General features: G+C 50.4%; 3 protein-coding genes across 3 annotated transcripts; 1 reads left to right on the forward strand and 2 right to left on the reverse strand.

Annotated features, from left to right (window-relative positions):
* Positions 1 to 4,001: 4,001 nt before the first annotated feature.
* Positions 4,002 to 4,982, reverse strand: LOC133282908 (olfactory receptor 5J3-like). Its single transcript, XM_061479267.1, has one exon. It carries the CDS (start codon positions 4,980 to 4,982, stop codon positions 4,002 to 4,004), a length of 981 nt encoding a protein of 326 aa, XP_061335251.1.
* A 5,438-nt stretch (positions 4,983 to 10,420) lies between these two features.
* Positions 10,421 to 13,464, reverse strand: FEN1 (flap structure-specific endonuclease 1). The gene is made up of 2 exons (XM_061479280.1): positions 13,358 to 13,464; positions 10,421 to 11,742 (listed from the first exon to the last, which is right to left on the reverse strand). Exon 2 carries the CDS (start codon positions 11,739 to 11,741, stop codon positions 10,593 to 10,595), a length of 1,149 nt encoding a protein of 382 aa, XP_061335264.1. The 5' UTR covers position 11,742; positions 13,358 to 13,464; the 3' UTR covers positions 10,421 to 10,592.
* Positions 13,465 to 13,494: 30 nt separating this feature from the next.
* Positions 13,495 to 15,052, forward strand: TMEM258 (transmembrane protein 258). Its single transcript, XM_061479282.1, has 4 exons — positions 13,495 to 13,549; positions 14,296 to 14,405; positions 14,510 to 14,683; positions 14,900 to 15,052. The coding sequence occupies exons 1-3, from the start codon at positions 13,547 to 13,549 to the stop codon at positions 14,634 to 14,636; spliced, it is 240 nt and encodes a 79-aa protein (XP_061335266.1). The 5' UTR covers positions 13,495 to 13,546; the 3' UTR covers positions 14,637 to 14,683; positions 14,900 to 15,052.
* Positions 15,053 to 18,187: the final 3,135 nt, after the last annotated feature.

Consider the following 18,187-nt stretch of genomic DNA (forward strand, 5'->3'; position numbering starts at 1 on the left):
ATGAATGGTTTTCTTCAAACAGGTTCAGGTGATTTTAAGCATGGACTGAGTATTCAAGAATTCATCCAAATAAGTATCAGTTATTTACTAGCAGGACTGAGACAGCACCATGGTGTTTTGTGTCTAAATTGCACTAAATGAAAGTAGTTCCCACAAAAAGGAGGCTCAGCCTTGAGGTAAGGCAGTGACCACTGTCTCCATTGCCTGGTTGATAACTCTTCATCCCAAACGAGCTTGAAGATCTGAGGGAAGGACCAAAGGTTCAATACAGCTCTGGTATCCCCTGCAGTTCTGATACAGTTTTGGTGTCTATAGAATCCTAGAATGATAAAATAGGGTGGGAAAGGACCTTAAGGTCATCCAGTTCCAGCCCCCTGCCATGGGCAGGGACACCTCACACTAAACCATGGCACCCAAGGCTCTGTCCAACCTGGCCTTGAACACTGCCAGGGATGGAGCATTCACAACCTCCCTGGGCAACCCATTCCAGTGCCTCAGCACCCTCACAGGAAAGAATTTCCTCCTTAGATCCAATCTAAACTTCCCCTGTTTCAGTTTGAACCCGTTACCCCTTGTCCTGTCACTGCAGTCCCTAATGAAGAGTCCCTCCCCAGCATCCCTATAGGCCCCCTTCAGATACTGGAAGCTGCTCTGAGGTCTCCCCGCAGCCTTCTCTTCTCCAGGCTGAACAGCCCCAACTTTCTCAGCCTGTCTTCATACAGGAGGTGCTCCAGCCCCTGAGCATCCTCGTGGCCTCCTCTGGACTTGTTCCAACAGTTCCATGTCCTTTTTATGTTGAGGACCCCAGAACTGCACACAATGCTCCAGGTGAGGTCTCACGAGAGCAGTGCAGAGGGGCAGGATCACCTCCTTGGACCTGCTGGTCACGCTGCTTTGGATGCAGCCCAGGACACGGTTGGTTTCTGGGCTGTGAGCGCACACTGAAGCCGGCTCATGTTCATTTTCTCATCAACCAACACCCCCAAGTCCTTCTCTGCAGGGAACATAAGGCGGCCATGGAGCTGCTGGAGTAAGTCCAGAGGAGGCCATGAGGATGCTCAGGGGCTGGAGCAGCTCCCGTATGGAGCCAGGCTGAGAACACTGGGGCTGTTCAGCCTGGAGAAGAGAAGCTGCTTGGAGACCTCAGAGCAGCTTCCAGTGTCTGAAGGGGGCCTATAGGGATGCAGGAGAGGAACTCTTCATCAGGGACTGGCGTGACAGGACAAGGGGTGATGGGTTCAAACTGAAACAGGTGGCATCCAGATTGGATGTAAGGAAGGAATTCTTCCCTGTGAGGGTGCTGAGGTGCTGGCACAGGGTGCCCAGAGAAGCTGTGGCTGCCCCATCCCTGGCAGTGTTGAAGGCCAGGTTGGACACAGGGGCTTGGAGCAAGCTGCTCCAGTGGAAGGGGTCCCTGCCCATGGCAGGGGTTGAAGTGGAGAGCTTTAAGGTCCCTTCCAACACAAACCACTCTGGGACTCTGTGATACCTGATATGAGCATCCAATACATTTATCCCGTGTAAGTGAGCTGGAGCAGTGCGAAGGACCTGTGACAGGCACACATAGGTTAGCATGTGGCCAGAAGTGTGTCCCAACTAAAATCTTCCTGGGATGTGTGGTCCTCACATCTTTTCCTTTTTGGATGCTCAGTACCAGGTCTGTGCTTTGTGGATTTGACCATGTCACATCCCCTTCTGTATGTCATCGCATTATTGAGGGGGAAGATGCTCTAAATGAAACAGTAGATGGAGGGGTTTTAACATTTAATCCAAACACACCATTTCTGTTTAATGAACTGTACAATTGCTGGAAGAACATGAACTTGTACAATGACAGACTGAATAAATTTGTGGTTTAAAATAAGCACCTTTGGAAACCGTGGTCTTCTGCAAAGAACTGTGATGAATAATGAATGAATGCAATGGCAACCAGTCAAAATCTAATTTAAGTTGGTGTGAAGTGAAATGCTCACTTTCTAAGCTTTTAATCAAAGTTTCTGATGCAGTTTTCATGAAAAATAGAGACATTTGGACAATTCCCTCAAGAAAAGAGAACACAACATGTGAAGCAACTTATTCAGATAGAATAAGAGAGGGACTCTTCATCAGGGCCTGTAGGGACAGGCCAAGGGGAATGGCTTGAACCTGCCCGAGGGGAGACTGAGATGAGCTCTTAGGCAGAAGCTCTTCCCTGTGAGGGTGCTGAGGCGCTGGCACAGAGTGCCCAGAGAAGCTGTGGCTGCCCCATCCCTGGCAGTGTTCAAGGCCAGGTTGGACACAGGGGCTTGGAGCAAGCTGCTCCAGTGGAAGGGGTTGGGGTTGGAGCTGGAGGAGCTTTAAGCTCCCTTCCAACCCAAACCATTCCATGATTCCATGATTTTGCATAACTGAGGAGGGGTGATTCTCATTAACACAATAAAGGAGCTCTTTGCTCCTTTCTGCTCCATTTTTCATCCTCTGCGCACAGGAATACATCAGAGGAGGCTGAAAGCAGAGCTGCCGCTGTGTTTAGGGCATTGGGTGGTGGAAAACCCAGTTCCCCTCTCCTTGAGACATCAGGGAGTGCAGCCACAGTAATTGCCATGGCCAGCATCACCCGGGTCCTTCTCACACACCCTCTGCCATAGGCTCAGGCTCTATTTAAGCTCAGTCCTGGCACTGGGCTCACTTCCAGGGCTGTGCTGTAACTGGGCTTGCTCCTGGTCTGTATCAACCATGAACCTGACTCTTGGTTTCCCCTGGGCTCTCAGTGGAAGCTGCTGCTGTGCTCAGGCACAGGGGGACCGTGCTCTGCTTTGTGGCCACTTTCAGCTCCCAGCTCACCTTCCCATTGGGAATAACTGGTCCTGGCTGCTCCCTTGAGGCACCTTGCATCATGCAAACAGCACAAACAACTCTCAATGAGAGGCAAGACCCTCTGGTGTCCAAGCTAGGGACAAGGCAAGCTCTAACGGAAAGTAAGTGTTCTAAACATCTCCCCCTCCTTGTCTGTGTCTGCAATGCATCCAGGTCTCTATTTGCTACATAAAGAGCTTATTGCTGAAGGTCTCTAACAGGTTGCAGTTGGGTATTTCTGCTTTGCAGAGCATGAAGTTCTGCAGCATTCCTCAGTGGTACCTTCTCAGTTAACAGGTTGTGTTGGGGAAGAGTTGGGTGGGAGGAAATATTACAGCAGCCCCATGACAAGAAAATAGGGGAAAAAACCATACTTCTCCCTAAAGTCATTACATTCAATCATACTAAAATCCTTGGCAATAGGGGAAAATCCTACTCTCAGCTGCTACTTCTCCTAAACCAGATGTGAGATGAAGCCCACAGCAAGGAGGTTAGAAATAGGTGGCCTTTAAACTCCCTCCAACCCACACCGTGCTGTGAAACCTCTTTGGCTGAGCTGGATGTTTGCAGTGGTAGGAAGGAAGGTGCAGGGTGACAGACACAGCTCTGCTGCCTCCAGGCTGGGATGTCCTGGTCACACAGGGATTTAGCATCTTCCCAATGCTCAATCACAGCACGCACCATGCTCATCCTCTGGCAGCTCAGCGGCTCTGCTTCTCCTCCCGTTTCCTTACTTTGCACTGCACATCCTTCTGGAAGCAAATGGGCTTTTATGCATTTCCTTGCATTAGCCCAAAGTAAAGTGATGTTTTTCGGATGTACCTCCTCAAACCCCTTCATCCCTCCTTGAACTCGCCTCTGGATGAATGACTGCTTGAATCAGTGCAACTTCTAAAGCTAAACTGAAGAGGGAAATTCCTCATGGGCTTATTTTTGCCACCTCCTATGATATCACATCTTTTTTCCCCGAAACAAAAACCCAAGAGATGACAAGAGAGTATTTATCAGAGACCTATATTGAGGGGCTGCTTAACATCACCGAGTCTCCGCAGAGTTTAAAGCATGGTTAGGATGTGCTGTACCTGCTCCTGTAAAGACATTCAGTTCCTTCCTCCTCCAGACAGCTGACACAAAACGAGTTAAAAAGGGAAAGAGTAGGAGTTCTATCAACCGACTGGGGCCGGGTTGGTCAATGAGCAGCTCGCAATGAGCTTATTTGCTGTTGCTTTTCTAAGGGCATCTTTAACATCCTTGTTCCTCAAGCTGTAGATCAGAGGGTTGAGCATAGGGACAAGGAGGGTGTAAAACACAGCGGTGACTTTCTCTGTCTCCAGGGAGTACTTGGAAGCTGATTGCATGTGGCTGAGCCCAGCAGGGATGTAGAACAAGGTAACGGTCAGGAGGTGGGAGGCACAAGTAGAGAAGGCTTTGTGCCTTCCTTCAGCAGACCTAATCCTCAGGATGGACAAGAGGATGTATACATAGGAGGTGATGATGAGGACGAGCACAGACATGGAAATGCTCCCATTCAGAATTACAAGCAAAAGCTCATTGAGGTGGCTGTGGGAGCAGGAGAGCTTCAGCAAAGGGTTAGTGTCACAGAAGTAATGGTTGATGGTGTTTGGACCACAGAAAGGCAACAGCAGCAAGCAACAGGTTTGGATTAGGGAGTTCAAAATCCCCCCCATGTATGATGCAGCCACCAGCTGAACACAGACCCCCTGGGGCATGGAAACCGTGTAGAGCAGTGGGTTGCAGATGGCTACATAGCGGTCATAAGCCATCACAGCCAGCAAGAACACCTCTGTGGTCACAAACATGAGGAAGAAGAAATGCTGCAGGAAGCAGGCAGGGTAAGAGATGGTTTTGTTTTCCACCAAGGCAAGAAGCAGCTTTGGAGCAAAGACAGAGGAGTAGCAAAGATCGACAACAGAGAGATTGCAGAGGAAGAAGTACATGGGGGTGTGCAGCTGGGGGCTTGTCTTGATCAGTGCCATCAGCCCAAGGTTGCCCGTGAGAGTGATGAGATAAATCAGGAAGAAGATTACAAAGAGAGGAGTCTGCAGCGTGGGCTCGCTTGTCAGGCCGAGGAGGATGAAGTGGGTCACTGCGGTGTGGTTGCCTTCAGCCCTGTTACTGTATTGCATGGCAGCATCCCTGCGGGAAGGAGGAAAGATGGAGTGAAATAGGGAAGAGCAATGCCATGTGGCTTGCATGTACTCTGTTAGGCTGGACATTAAAACAATAAAGATTTGATAGTTGAGGCAACATCTAACTGTGGTTCTTGGTGAATCTTCACAGGCAGAGAAACACATCCAAAACCCTTCAGAAATCCCTTAATCATGAGGCTAAATCAGACCTTTTCCTTTTAAAAACCCAAACCCAATCTTGAACCATTTGAAAACTGGAAAAGAGGTGAAGAACTTGCAAACTGGTCATCACATTTCATTAGGGAGGCAGAAAAAGGGACTGTGCATTCCATTTGCTCCATGAGAAAGACTAAACACATCTGGGTGTGATGCCCCAGGAGCCCTGAATCCATCACCCCAGCTCTGATACAGCATTGCTGGATCCCCAGCTGCCCACAACAATTGTTCAATGAGTGAGATACCCAAGACTCAGGAGCTTTCCCTGGGAAAAGAAATGAACTGAGACTAAGAAATGAACTGGACATCATGTTCTGTAGGTAATAGAAGGCTGGTAGCTGTATTTGAAGGATTCATAGAATCCCAGACTGGTTTGGGTTGGAAGGGAGCTGAAAGCTCCTCCAGCTCCAACCCCAACCCCTTCCACTGGAGCAGCTTGCTCCAAGCCCCTGTGTCCAACCTGCCCTTGAGCACTGCCAGGGATGGGGCAGCCACAGCTTCTCTGGGCACCCTGTGCCAGCGCCTCAGCACCCTCACAGCAAAGAGCTTCTGCCTAAGAGCTCAGCTCAGTCTCCCCTCGGGCAGGTTCAAGCCATTCCCCTTGGCCTGTCCCTACATCCCTTGTCCCAAGCCCCTCTCCAGGTTTCCTGCAGCCCCTTTAGGCACTGGAGCTGCTCTCAGGTCTCCCCTTCAGGAGCCTTCTCTTGTCCAGGCTGCCCCAGCCCAGCTCTCTCAGCCTGGCTCCAGAGCAGAGCTGCTCCAGCCCTCGCAGCAGCTCCATGGCCTCCTCTGGCCTCTCTCCATCAGCTCCACGTCCCTCTTGTGCTGTTGCCCCAGAGCTGGATCAGGACTGCAGGGGGGCAGGGGGGTCTCCCCAGAACAAGGTAGAGGGAGGAAAAGAGGTGGGGAGGCAAATGCCCAAATAAATGATCTCTGGATGGTCCCAGCACTTCAGGTTTGGGTTTAGTGCCTTCCATTGGGGTGGCTGCTCTCCACTTCCCTGCTGCAAGCCCACATTGTTACTTATATCTCTGTGAGATTTTGCACTTTTTACATATTTATGAGCTCCCAACATACCAGAAATAGCCAGATATGTTGTATTCCTAGGTTGTATTTCTAGCTGCTTTTACCTTCCCTTAAATGAACATCTTTTGAGAACACTCCAAAATCCTTATCCCCAGAAATCCAGAACAGACCACCCAACCCTATGGCTGGGACAAAGCACTAACCTTCATGCCATTGAGGAATAACCTTTCAGAAGGTTGCTTGAGGTTCTGCAGCGCGTTTTCAGTCTTCTTAGAGGAAAAACCTGGAAGGTTTCCTCATGGAATGTGCCCTGTGTGTCATTCCCAGGTATTTCTGTGCCACTGCATGCTGTGGTGCAGCTCTTGTCCTCTTCAGTTTAGGGCTGGGGCAGAAAAGCAGCCTTTTTGAATGCTTTCCCTAAGGTTTTATCACCATCAGATGGTGACACACACATAGGGTGTGAAGATAATGCTTAGAAACTCGGACCTATGGAAAATACATAGCTCAGGCATATTCTTGTTGAGCTTTTTGCCCCAAATCAGTAAACTTAGAAGCCTGAAAGCTGTGTGTTTTAATCTAGCTCTACATTTGAAGCCTATGATCCTGCTTGCCTGCCAGATCCTTATATACCAGATCCTTACCTAGCATCCTTATGCAGCTTTCTGGGATCTACACACACGGTGTGTGCGTTATCCTAAGGCAGAAGATCCATGATCCGTTTTCCTTCATTCTTCAGGTGGCTCTAATGCTATAGGAGGGGGAAGTGGCAGCTCATGGATGAAGTGAGCCAAGCACAAGTAATGCAGCAGCTCCATCAGCAAGCAGCTTTTTGCCCAGAGCGGGTGATGACACTGTCCCAGAGGGGGACAGCACCTGGGTTTATTTACTCCTTTGGTCCTGATGGATAAAACCCCTGAAGTAAAGCTTAGCTGAGCAAAAAAGGGATCATTAGAGGCTCCCAGCAGAGCCTGGAAGAGGTTTGGACCTGGGTCCCACACCCCAGCTAATGGTGCAAGGCTCATTAACCTCAGTGCTAATGTGGAAGGGGGGGGGGGGGGGGTGGTGTGTGTGCCATCTCTGCTAAGGCAGAGGTGGGAAAGAAGCTTAGGAGTGTGTTTAATGGGATGCCAGGGGTTGGGATTTATTGCGCTGTTTGAACTGTGCAAGTCTAGAGCTCCACCTAAACCATAGTTTAAGGTAGCTGGAAGCACCAAGTGCTGTAACCAAAGTCAAATGTGCACATGAATCACTTCATCTCCCTGCGTATGGCAATGGTTTTTATAGCCTGAACTTAAACCCCCCTGATCTCTCCCACTGATCACTCTGCCTGGAGATCACCACTGCAACTGCACCCAGAGAGCCATGGAGGCAGAGGAGATGCACTCCCAACCCAAAGGGATGAAGCACAACGTGTACTTCAGCACAAGCCAAGTGTACAAACACCAAACCTGGGTTCTGTGGTCACACTCATGATTTTACTTGAGGCTCACTGAGTTTTGTGTGCACCAATTGGCACAATGACAGCAAGCTTTAATGTTCCTTTAAGCCAATTAAAGGTACATGAAAGGGCAGTTCGACTTTGTTAGAAATGTTTTGTCATTTCTGCCTCATTCCTTGAGCTATTTGTGGCATTGTGACAGTGTGATACATCACAGTGTACTAGTGCTACTACTACAATGATACTCAGGCCAGCAAGAAGTGGGCAGGGTTGAAGACTTTGCAGCTGCTTTATCCTGCTGCTGACTTATTTTACTTCCCTTCTATAAGCATTTTCCCACCTCTCACTTCCATTTCTGATTACTTCTTTAAACATTCATCCCCTCACCAGAACCCCATTTCGCTGTGGTCACAACAAAAGTGTTCGGAGATAAACCAGGAATACTGAATTAAAAATCTCCTGTTAGGGCAAAGTATGGATTGAAACATTTAAGGGAAGACAGATCAGGAAAAACAACCCCAGTTTTTTGTCTTTAGTGCATTTTGAAATGAAGTAATTAAGCAATGAAATCTGAGTATATAAAATGACTGAACCACTGTGACTGCCAGGTAAGTACCAGTTAAGGATGACAGATTATAGCAACACCATAGGAAAATGTCTTTCAATCAAGTTTCACTGATAGCTTAATACATGTAAGAAACATGTTTCAAAATACAAGTATCTTCATCATTTGAAACTCAAGAGTTTATAATAGTGTTTAGCCTACTATATAACATATAATATTGCCTACTATGTGTCACACCATATCAGTAGTACAGTCTACTATTGTTATAATAGCATAGGGATAACTTACCCTGGTGACCAAGTGAACCTGGATGCAAGGAACTGGGTGCACGGAGGGGGAAGGTGGGAAAGGGAGAGGAAGGGTAGAAGGAGCAGGATGTGGTAGACACTAAAACACCCCAGAAAAGCCAGGCTTTCACCTTAAAACCTCCTGGGAAAAGCACACCAAGGACTTAGGCTCCACTTCTCCATTAGAAAAGACAAACCAGGACAAGTAGAAGCTGCTCAGAGCATTCAAGCATGTTTTTTCCAGTGGAAGGAAAAAAGCTTGTGGTTTGAGGACAAGGATTCAGGGCTGAAAACACACTCACAGGCAGAAGCCTTGTTAAATACATATATACACAGAACAAGTGATAAAACATCACCCCGCATCTTACTTTTAAGTTCTGCTTACCCCCCTCAGTGCCTTCCTGACTGCAGATTCCACACGTAATATGTTGGGATAACACACTACACCAGTTACCTGCAATTGTATGAAGCATTGAGGCTTCCTCTTGCCAAAATATCTCCATTTTTAGGTTTGGGATTAAGGTTATGCCAAGACCCTGTGAAAACCCACCAGATGAGAGAAGATTTGTTAAGTTTTGGGTGCTCTGCTACAGGTGCCTCTTCCTAGGCAGGATCCAGCTCTAGAGCTCCATGCACAGTGCCTGTTGCCACACTTTATTTTACATCTAAGAGAAGTTCTGAGGTGGTTTAAAATCCAGATTATAGCAGTGTTGATGGAAATCCCCTGTGAAACAAGCTCATCTTATAGAACCACAGAACGGTTTGGATTGGAAAGGACCTTAAGATCACCTAGTTCCAATCCTCCTGCCACAGGCAAGGGACACCTCACCCTAGATCATGTCACACTCTATCCAGCCTGGCCTTGAATACTGCCAGAGACAGAGCATTTACAACTTCTTTCAGCAACCTGTAAAGAACTTATCTCCAACCTGAACTTCCCATTTCAGTTTGAACCCATCACCCCTTGTCCTACCACTACAATCCCTGAGCTTTTTACTTTACAACTTGGCAGCTGCCCCCCAGACTTTTGATGCCTACACAGCATCCAAAAGCCTCAAACTTGGGATTTCCTGCATTCAGGCGTGTGCTTCGTGTCTGGTCTTGGTTTCCCTCTAAAAGTGGGATTTTTCTTTATCTGTAGAACCTTCAGCAAGGATGCTAAAGCCACATCCCCAGAGAATGAGAAACTTGGTGTTTGTATATAAATTTTATTCTGAAAACAAACCCCAAAGACAAGGAACTATGCAAAACAGAGAATAAAATAAAACAAGCCAAGAAAGCAGCACTATCTTTTTCTTAGCCTGGGACCTGTCTCTGTGTGTACATTGTGGAAGGATGCCTCATAGAATCAGGGAATGAGCAGGTTTCTATTCTAGGTTAATTGACATTTTACTTTCTAAACATAAATCAGAATCTGGCAGCAGAATTCAGGCTGGGAGAGCTGCAGCCTCAGCTTGTCCTCAATTTGGACACTAAGAGGGGGACAGAATGTTCCTGGAACTGGGATTCCAGTCTTATATTAAACAAAGAAGGGAACCTGTACCCAAACCTCATTAAAGAGACCTTTACTTTGTTACTTCTGGTCTCCTTCCCAACCCCAGCCTGCCTTCAGTTCATATCTAAGGTTTCTTCTTCAGCCTCTGCTGCGTGCACCTACCTCCTTCTGATGCATTGTGTCACAAAACCTCCATCATTTGGACCCAGTTTGCTCTCTAAGTGTTTAACTCTGCATTTCTTAAATCACAGATGGTGCTTATCACCAGCACCTCCCTTTATCTCTACAGCCTGGGTGTCACCTCCAGTCCTGGTGGCTTTATCAGAAGTTCCAAAATGCTCAATGCTGTTACTCCAGCAACAATTCCTCCCCTTCAGCTCCCCCACTGTGGCTGTTTCAGCTCTGCAGCGTCTGATTCACTAACCTAGCCTTGTCAGGAAGTGCTTTGCCAGCATCCTTCTTAGCTCTAACACACAGGACAGAGAAATTACAGTTTGCTATTAGCCTACAATTCCTGGTTGAACATAAAAACCAATCTCAGTCAGCTCCATATCCTGCAGAATGTGATGAACCACTCTGGCTATTTCCCCTTTTTGGTCTTTGAGGCTGTGGAATTGTTGGTCTTGGCTTTCTTCTTTGCTGACCCCTTGGTCTCTGGCTCTTTGCGTTTGGCTGATGTGATGGAGCCTGTCACCTTGAAGAAGTCATCCAGCCTGCCCTGTGTGCTGCCCTGACGGCTCTTGCTCAGCCTTTTCACCCCATTACGGATCCGTTCCTCATTGAACTGCTTCTCCCCACACATGAACTGGACAATCTGCTCCTCATCCGGCTCGGTCCACTTCAGCTCAATAGTGTCAGGGTTGACCACATCAGGCTCTAAGAAGAGCTTCTGGGCCTCTTTGTGCAACCAGTTCTCAGGCAGAGGGTACTTCTTGGTGTCTATCTGCTGAATGATCTTCTCGATGGTTTTATGCTCCTTGATGAGCTCAACAGCACGCTTGGGCCCGATGCCACGGATGCTTGCGCAGTAGTCACAGCCCAGGAGGATGCAGAGATCCACAAACTGCTCCCAGGTCAGCTCCATATCCTGCAGAATACGGTTCAGGTGGAACTCCTGGATGGGCAGCTTCTTTGTCTCGCTGGCAGTGAGATGCCTCATCAGCACAGGACTGCCAAAGGTCAGACAATCCATATCTTCTGTAGCAGCTGCATAGACCTTCCCAGCCTTCACCAAGGTAGCACAACTGGCTTCAGCCTCCCCTGGTGCCTCCACATAGGGGATTCCCATCAGAGTTAGCAACTTCTTGCACTCATCATTGTGCTGCTGGGTCACCTTGACCAACCTCTTGCTGTATTTCTCAATGTTGTTCTCCTCTCCAGCCTCCTGAGCCTCCTGAAGGTGTTTCTCAGCCTCAGCCCGGCGCTCGGTTCTCTTTGCCAGCTCCCCTGACTTCAGCTCAGGGGGTTTGCCATCAAAGACATAAACTGGCTTGATGCCATTCTCCACCATGCGGATGGTCCTGTAGAACATGCCCATCAGGTGGCTCGTGGTCTCACCTTCCTCGTTCTGAAGCACATCAGCTCCTTGCCGTACGGCGATCAGGAACTGGTAGATGCTCATGGAGGCATCTATAGCCACCTTCCGGCCAAAGTAAGACTTGATGTCATTCTCCCGGATGGCAGCAGGTGCCACATCCGCAATAAGCTTGGCCAGGCCATGGATTCCCATCCTAAGGAACAGAAAAGGAGATGCTGGGGTCAGCCTCTGCACACACATGGTGCTTGGGGTTAGGAGCTGGTATATCACCCAAGCAGGGAGGACCAAAGGGCTGTGATGCTGCCCCTGTGATGCTGTAACCCCCAGCCTCAGCACCATTCCCTAACCACCATTACACCCCACCTCAGCCTCCCCAGCACACCATTAACTCCCTGCCTAAGCTCATTGTTACACCACTTCCTATCTTAGCTTCTCCCAGCTCAGCCCCTCTCTCTGTCACACCTCCCACAGCCCCACCATTATAACAGTCTAGGCCCTATTACCCTCATTCCCACCTTCCCAGTTCCCGGCTCCATCATCATAGGATCATAGAATAGTTTGGGATGGAAAGGACCTTAAGATCATCCAGTTCCAAACCCCTGCCATGGGCAGGGACACCTCACACTAAACCATATTGTCCAAGGCTTTGTCCAACTTGGCCTTGAACACTGCCAGGGATGGAGCATTCACAGCTTCCTTGGGCAACCCATTCCAGTGCCTCACCACCCTCACAGTGAAGAATTTCTTCCTTAGATCCAATCTAAACTTCCCCTGTTTCAGTTTTAACCCGTTACCCCTTGTCCTATCACTACAGTCCCTGATGAAGAGTCCCTCCCCATCAACCCCTTACCTACCATTACTTCTCCTGGCTGCTGCTGTTAACCCCATTCCCCCTCCTTCAGCACACCCTTACCTGGCCCCCTTCCATTTTCTGCCTCTTCCTGCCTTATCCTCTCCAGCCCACTGGTGTTCCCTCATTCCCCCCCTTCACCCCGCTTTCCATGCAGCCTCCCCAGCCCCCAGGTAGCCCCAACCCCAGCTCAAGCCTCCCACAGCCACCATTAGCACCCCTCTCCCAACACCCCCCCCACGTTCCCTCCTCATTCTGCCCCAACCACCATTACCCCCTCCTCAGAATGCCTCAACCACCATTATCCCCTCCTCATTCTGCCCCAACCATTATTACCCCTCCTCATTGTGCCCCAACCACCATTCCCCCCTCCTCAGAATGCCCCAACCACCATTATCTCCCCTCGGGGCCCACCTCAGCCTGTCCCACACATCCCCTCTCACCTCACCCAGTCCCGGCAGCCATTATCCCCTCCCCATTCCCTCCGCGCTCCCTCCCCAGCACCACCACCCCCCGCACGTCCTTCTCAGCCCACCCCAGCCTCCATTACCCCCTCCCCGTTCCCTCCTCAGCCCACTCCAGCCTCCATTACCCCCTCCCCGTTCCCTCCCCAGCCTCCATTACCCCCTCCGCGCTCCCCCCTCAGCACCACCACCACCACCACCACCACCACCACCACCCGCCCCATGACCCTCCTCAGCCCACCCCAGCCTCCATTATCCCCTCCCCAGCCTCCATTACCCCTCCCCGTTCCCTCCCCAGCCTCCATTACCCCTCCGCGCTCCCCCCTCAGCCACCATTACCCCTCCGCGCTCCCCCCTCAGCCACCATTACCCCTCCGCGCTCCCCCCTCAGCCACCATTACCCCTCCGCGCTCCCCCCTCAGCCACCATTACCCCTCCGCGCTGCCCCCTCAGCCACCATTACCCCTCCGCGCTCCCCCCTCAGCCACCATTACCCCGCAGCTCTCTCCCGCCGCTGCTCCCGCGCTCCGCCGCAAAGCCCGCTGGGAGCCGGCGGAGCCAATAGCGAGCGGCTCCACTTGGCCCCGCCCCCCTGTCCCGGCATGCCTCGCTCCCACTTCCGCTTCCCCTGGGCAGCGGCGGGGCCGGAGGCGACGTGTCCGTAACGGAGCGGGCCTGAGACCATGGTGAGGGCCGGGAGCCCCCTTCGTCACCCCCCATTCCCCGACCCATTCTCACTGCCCTTCCCCGCGGCCTCTCCCAGCTCAGCCCCGCTCCCTGTCACGTCTCACTCCCTGTTAGAACCATTTAGACCGCATGAGGCCCATCCCGTGGTTGCCGTTTGTCGAGGTTTAAACCCGGACAATAAGTCAGCCCCCTCCTTTCCCCTGTGCTCCCGGAGGGATGGGGAGAAGAATGGGAAGGATTTAAATCCCACGGGTTGAGATAAAACCAGTCTGGTAATTCAGGTATAACACAGAACCACTGCTGCTACCCCCAGCATCAATAATGATGAGGGAAATAACAAGGGGAGAGAATACAATTGCTCAGCACCCACCGACTGGTAGCAGCCCGACGCAAGCAGCAGTCTGGGCCTTCTGGGTGACTCCCTCCAGTTTCCCTAGTGGCATGGCATGCTGCAGGATGGAATACCCCTTTGGTGAGTTTGGGTCAGGGGTCCTGTCTCTGCTTCCTCCCAGTTTCCCGTGCTCCTCCTCACTGGTGGAGCATGAGACTGAAAAGTCCTTGATTGGAGCGACCATTACTGAGCAACAACGAAAACATCGGTGTTATCCGTGTTGCTCCCAGATGAAAGTCAAAACCCCAGCTACTAAGGAGCAAACCAACTGCTCCAGCTGAAGCCAGGACACCATTTCCACCATTGCCCCCAGCCCGGTACTTCTCCCCGCTCACCTTTGCTTTGTCCCCACAGGAGCTAGAGGCAATGAGCAGATACACCAGCCCGGTGAACCCCGCTGTGTTCCCGCACCTCACCGTGGTGCTGCTGGCCATTGGCATGTTCTTCACCGCCTGGTTCTTCGTGTATCCACTGGCTGGGGGTGTGGGGAATGGGTTGGGGGGGTCAGGGAGTGGACAGGGGGTCCTCTCACCCCACATCTGTTATCGCCTTAACCCTGGGGCTGCAGCTATGAGGTGACTTCTACCAAGTACACACGGGACATCTACAAGGAGCTGCTGATCTCCCTGGTGGCCTCGCTCTTCATGGGCTTTGGGGTTCTCTTCCTGCTGTTGTGGGTCGGTATCTACGTCTGAGGCACAGACAGCAGAGCACTGGGACCACCTTGTGAACCCCTGCAGCTGTAAGCTCCTGAGGGCTTGGGGGGGGGGGCTGTCCAGAAACGTGGCTTATCTCTATAAAAGCTACCTTTCCTCATATAGAGCTGGGATGTGCAAAGGGCTGTGCCTCCTTGCAGCAGCAGCCCCGGGGCTGGGTGTTGCTGGTGCTCTGTGGCCTCAGAGCCTGGCCCTGGGGAGCATGGTCCCACCAACCTCCTTTATCTCCTCTTCGGTTCTAGGTGGGATGCCCTACAGAAGCTCCTTTTATATTTCTTTTCTACTTCAACACCACATCCCATAGCAGACATGGGCTGTGCTCCTTCGGGTGACTTCTACCAACCCAGCAAACCAACCCTGAATAAAACTGGCTCTGTGATGCCTCTGCCTTTGCATTGATGGTTTGTCTTTTAAGTGATTTTGTGGTTTTCCAAACCACTTGGATTTTGGCACAAGATCCACTTACCTTGGGCTGGGATGGTTAGTTACGGATTTTCAAAGCTGTTGGTGCCCAGAAGTGTTTCAGTGCAGCAAGACTCCAGAAAATCAGTGTTTCCTGCTTCATCCTAAGCCTGTTTTTATAGCCTTCAACCTTCCCACCATCGTGTCCCCTCACCTTTTCACCTCATGGCCATGCTCCTTCTCATCCTGAGCCAGTGGCTTTGTGGCCCTCACTCTTTGGCCACTCAGAAGAGTTTATTTATGGGCTATAACTATATTTTAATAGGTCGTTTTCAATTTATAACCTAGTTTTCAAAGCATTTAGGTCTGGCAAATCCCACTGATGAATGACATGGGGGGGTTCCTCCATCTTGTGGGAAACAGTTTTACAGCTACTGAACCAAAACCCAGTTATTTCCCAGCAAGGGAGGATGTGCCAAGAGCCATCCTTGGATACAAAGCAGTATTTATATATTTATTTATATGGGTATTTTTACCTCCAGCATAAAACAAAGTCTAAATAAGCCAAACAACAACAACAAAAAAAAAAGAGTGGGGAATCCAGAGATTCAGCACTCAAATTCAGCAAAATATAAATACAAATCAGAAAGAAAGGAGGGAAACCACCTTTGTTCCCCACAAATAAAAACTGAGCATGATAATACCTGCTAAAGAATGCAACCCTACAAACTTGCTGGCAATATACAGTGATTAAAGCTGTGACAGCAACATTTAAAACCAAACAAATTAGTGCTTTACTTGTTTTCTTCCTTAATTCGTGCAGTGGTGGCAGAGTCTCTATTTACAGGCTTTTAAGCTCCATCAGTGGGACAGAATGTTTGTGAATTTGCTTTTGAAACAAACTCCGAAACAGCCAAACTTTGGCAAGTGGCCTCATTTCCACCTTGTTTTCCTTCCTGCTGAGGATGTCTGGAGGGATGAAGTGTTTCCAGCGGGAAGAGAGGGCTTTTCCCTAAGCTGGAGGGCTGGAGGCAGCAGCTCAGAGCTCCCTCCCCTTGTGCAGGGCAAGGCCTGATTGTGAACTCTCTTATTACTGATTGGGGATGGGGAACACATCTGTTAGGGCACAGACACTTTGGGGGGACTCTGTATAGTTGTTTCCTTGGGCTTTGAAGCAATCCTGTGAAGTTCAGTAATTACAAACCCCTTTGGAGCTCATTTCTGCTTTGCTCTGCAGCAGCTGCCAGACACTTTGTGATACACTTGAAGACAAGATAGAAGACCCTAAACCCTGCATTCTGGATCCCTCTCCTGGCACCATGGATTGCTTCAGCCCGGTGCTGCTCTGCTGTGACACAGCTGTATGTGGGTAGGACCAGCCTTGGCACTTCAGGTGTTGCCTTAGTCTCAGTTTTTAAGCTATTTACCCCTGCTTTTGAGGCACTCAGTGGTTTATGTACATGTGGGGAACCTCTGTTCCCTTGTGCTGTCCTGGCATCAGAAAAAAAGGCACTAGAGATGTTTCCATAGCCCTTAGGCACTTGGGTTGCTGGGAGCCCTCATGAACCCCATGGTTCAGCATCACAGAGATACCTGAGAGACTCCATCTTCTCTTGGGCCACTGCTGGTAGCACTTATCTAGTGATTGGTTCCTTCCCTTCAGGAGTGGCTTTGGAGCTGCACTCATGGCTCTTCCTCAGCCAGGAACACCAGTAAGGGGGTGATCACAGGCAGTGCTTTCAGCCCTAGCCATCACAACACCCCCCATCACCTCTTCAGGGACTGAATGAGCACATGGGCATCTGACTCAGCTTGACAATACAGGGGGAAACAGCAGGTCTGAGATGGTTACCTCTAAGATTTGCAGAATTCAAAGAGCACATGGTGTCACCCACCACTAAGGACATGTCAGACTGGGCCACTGATTGCCAAGTGGAGAATAAAAGCTGCCAAGAAAGTAACTTCCCAGTTTAAGGCCAAGCAGAAGGAGGGTGGATGGAGGGAAGGGTTCTGTGTGGCTTCTTCAGAGCTACACCATGGGGTGCCCTTCCTGCTCACTGGGAGAAATACAGAATCCTGCTGAGCATGGCACAGGGTGCCCAGAGAAGCTGTGGCTGCCCCATCCCTGGCAGTGTTCAAGGCCACGTTGGACACAGGGGCTTGGAGCAAGCTGCTCCAGGGGAAGGTGTCCCTGCCTGTGGCAGGGGTTGGAGCTGGATGAGCTTTAAGGTCCCTTCCAATACAAACCACTCTGGGATTCCATGGAGCTGAGCTGCTCATGCATAGCTGCTCCCACCTTTGGGGTCTCTTGTGTTGCCCCTGAGCTTCCCAAAATCAGGTAGTCCCTTAGCTCTGCTCCTGCTTGGCTGCCCAGCATTCCCTGCTCACCCACTGGATCCAGCCTGCTCAGGTTTCCATGGATTTTAGTAACTGGAGAGCATAACCAGTGTATAGTTGTGCTTGGTGCCTGTGGGAATGCAGCCCTGAGCTGCAAATAGCGAGCCTATGGTGGCAGAGACACCTACTGGTGGTGCTGTCGCAAGGAATTGCAGGGCTACGGCTGCTTTCCTGGGACATGCTTGGAAAGAAGCTCCAAGATGTGTGACAGGAGATGAAAACTGCTCCTGGACTTGGAAGGGAAGGATGTGCAGAGTCTTTGCAGCTTGTTTCTCCAGAGCAGCAGAGCCATCCATGGCCTCCTCAGTGCTGGTGAAGGGAAGGAGGGATTGCTGTGTCCATCTCCACTGAAGGCAACCAAACGCAGCAGCCAGAGCCTGATGGTGATTCCCCAAACCAGTTCGGTTCAAGTGATGTCCAGTGGCAGGGCTGCAAGGGGCAGGATGTGCTCTTCTCTGAAGCCAGCTTAGAGTGAGCTTCAGGATGGGTGAGTGACATTCCCCCCTCGCTGCCTGTCCCCAGCAGTGGCTGAGCTTTCCTTTGGCAAACAAGCTCATCCTCCAGGAACTCAGATGTCTCCTTAGCAAGAGGTGCAGGAGCAGGACGAGGGGAGGACACAGGCACTGGTTGGTTGGTCTGCTGCATCCCAGCACTGCTGTAGCTTTAACATGGAGCACTGCAGCGGCCCCCTTTGGTTTTCTATGGAGGACACACGTAGCTCAACAGAGACA

Source organism: Pezoporus flaviventris, unplaced genomic scaffold (assembly GCF_033815535.1).
Source record: "Pezoporus flaviventris isolate CSIRO_AGI_PZ_B2104156 unplaced genomic scaffold, CSIRO_AGI_Pfla_v1 ptg000145l, whole genome shotgun sequence".
NCBI lineage: Eukaryota > Metazoa > Chordata > Aves > Psittaciformes > Psittacidae > Pezoporus > Pezoporus flaviventris.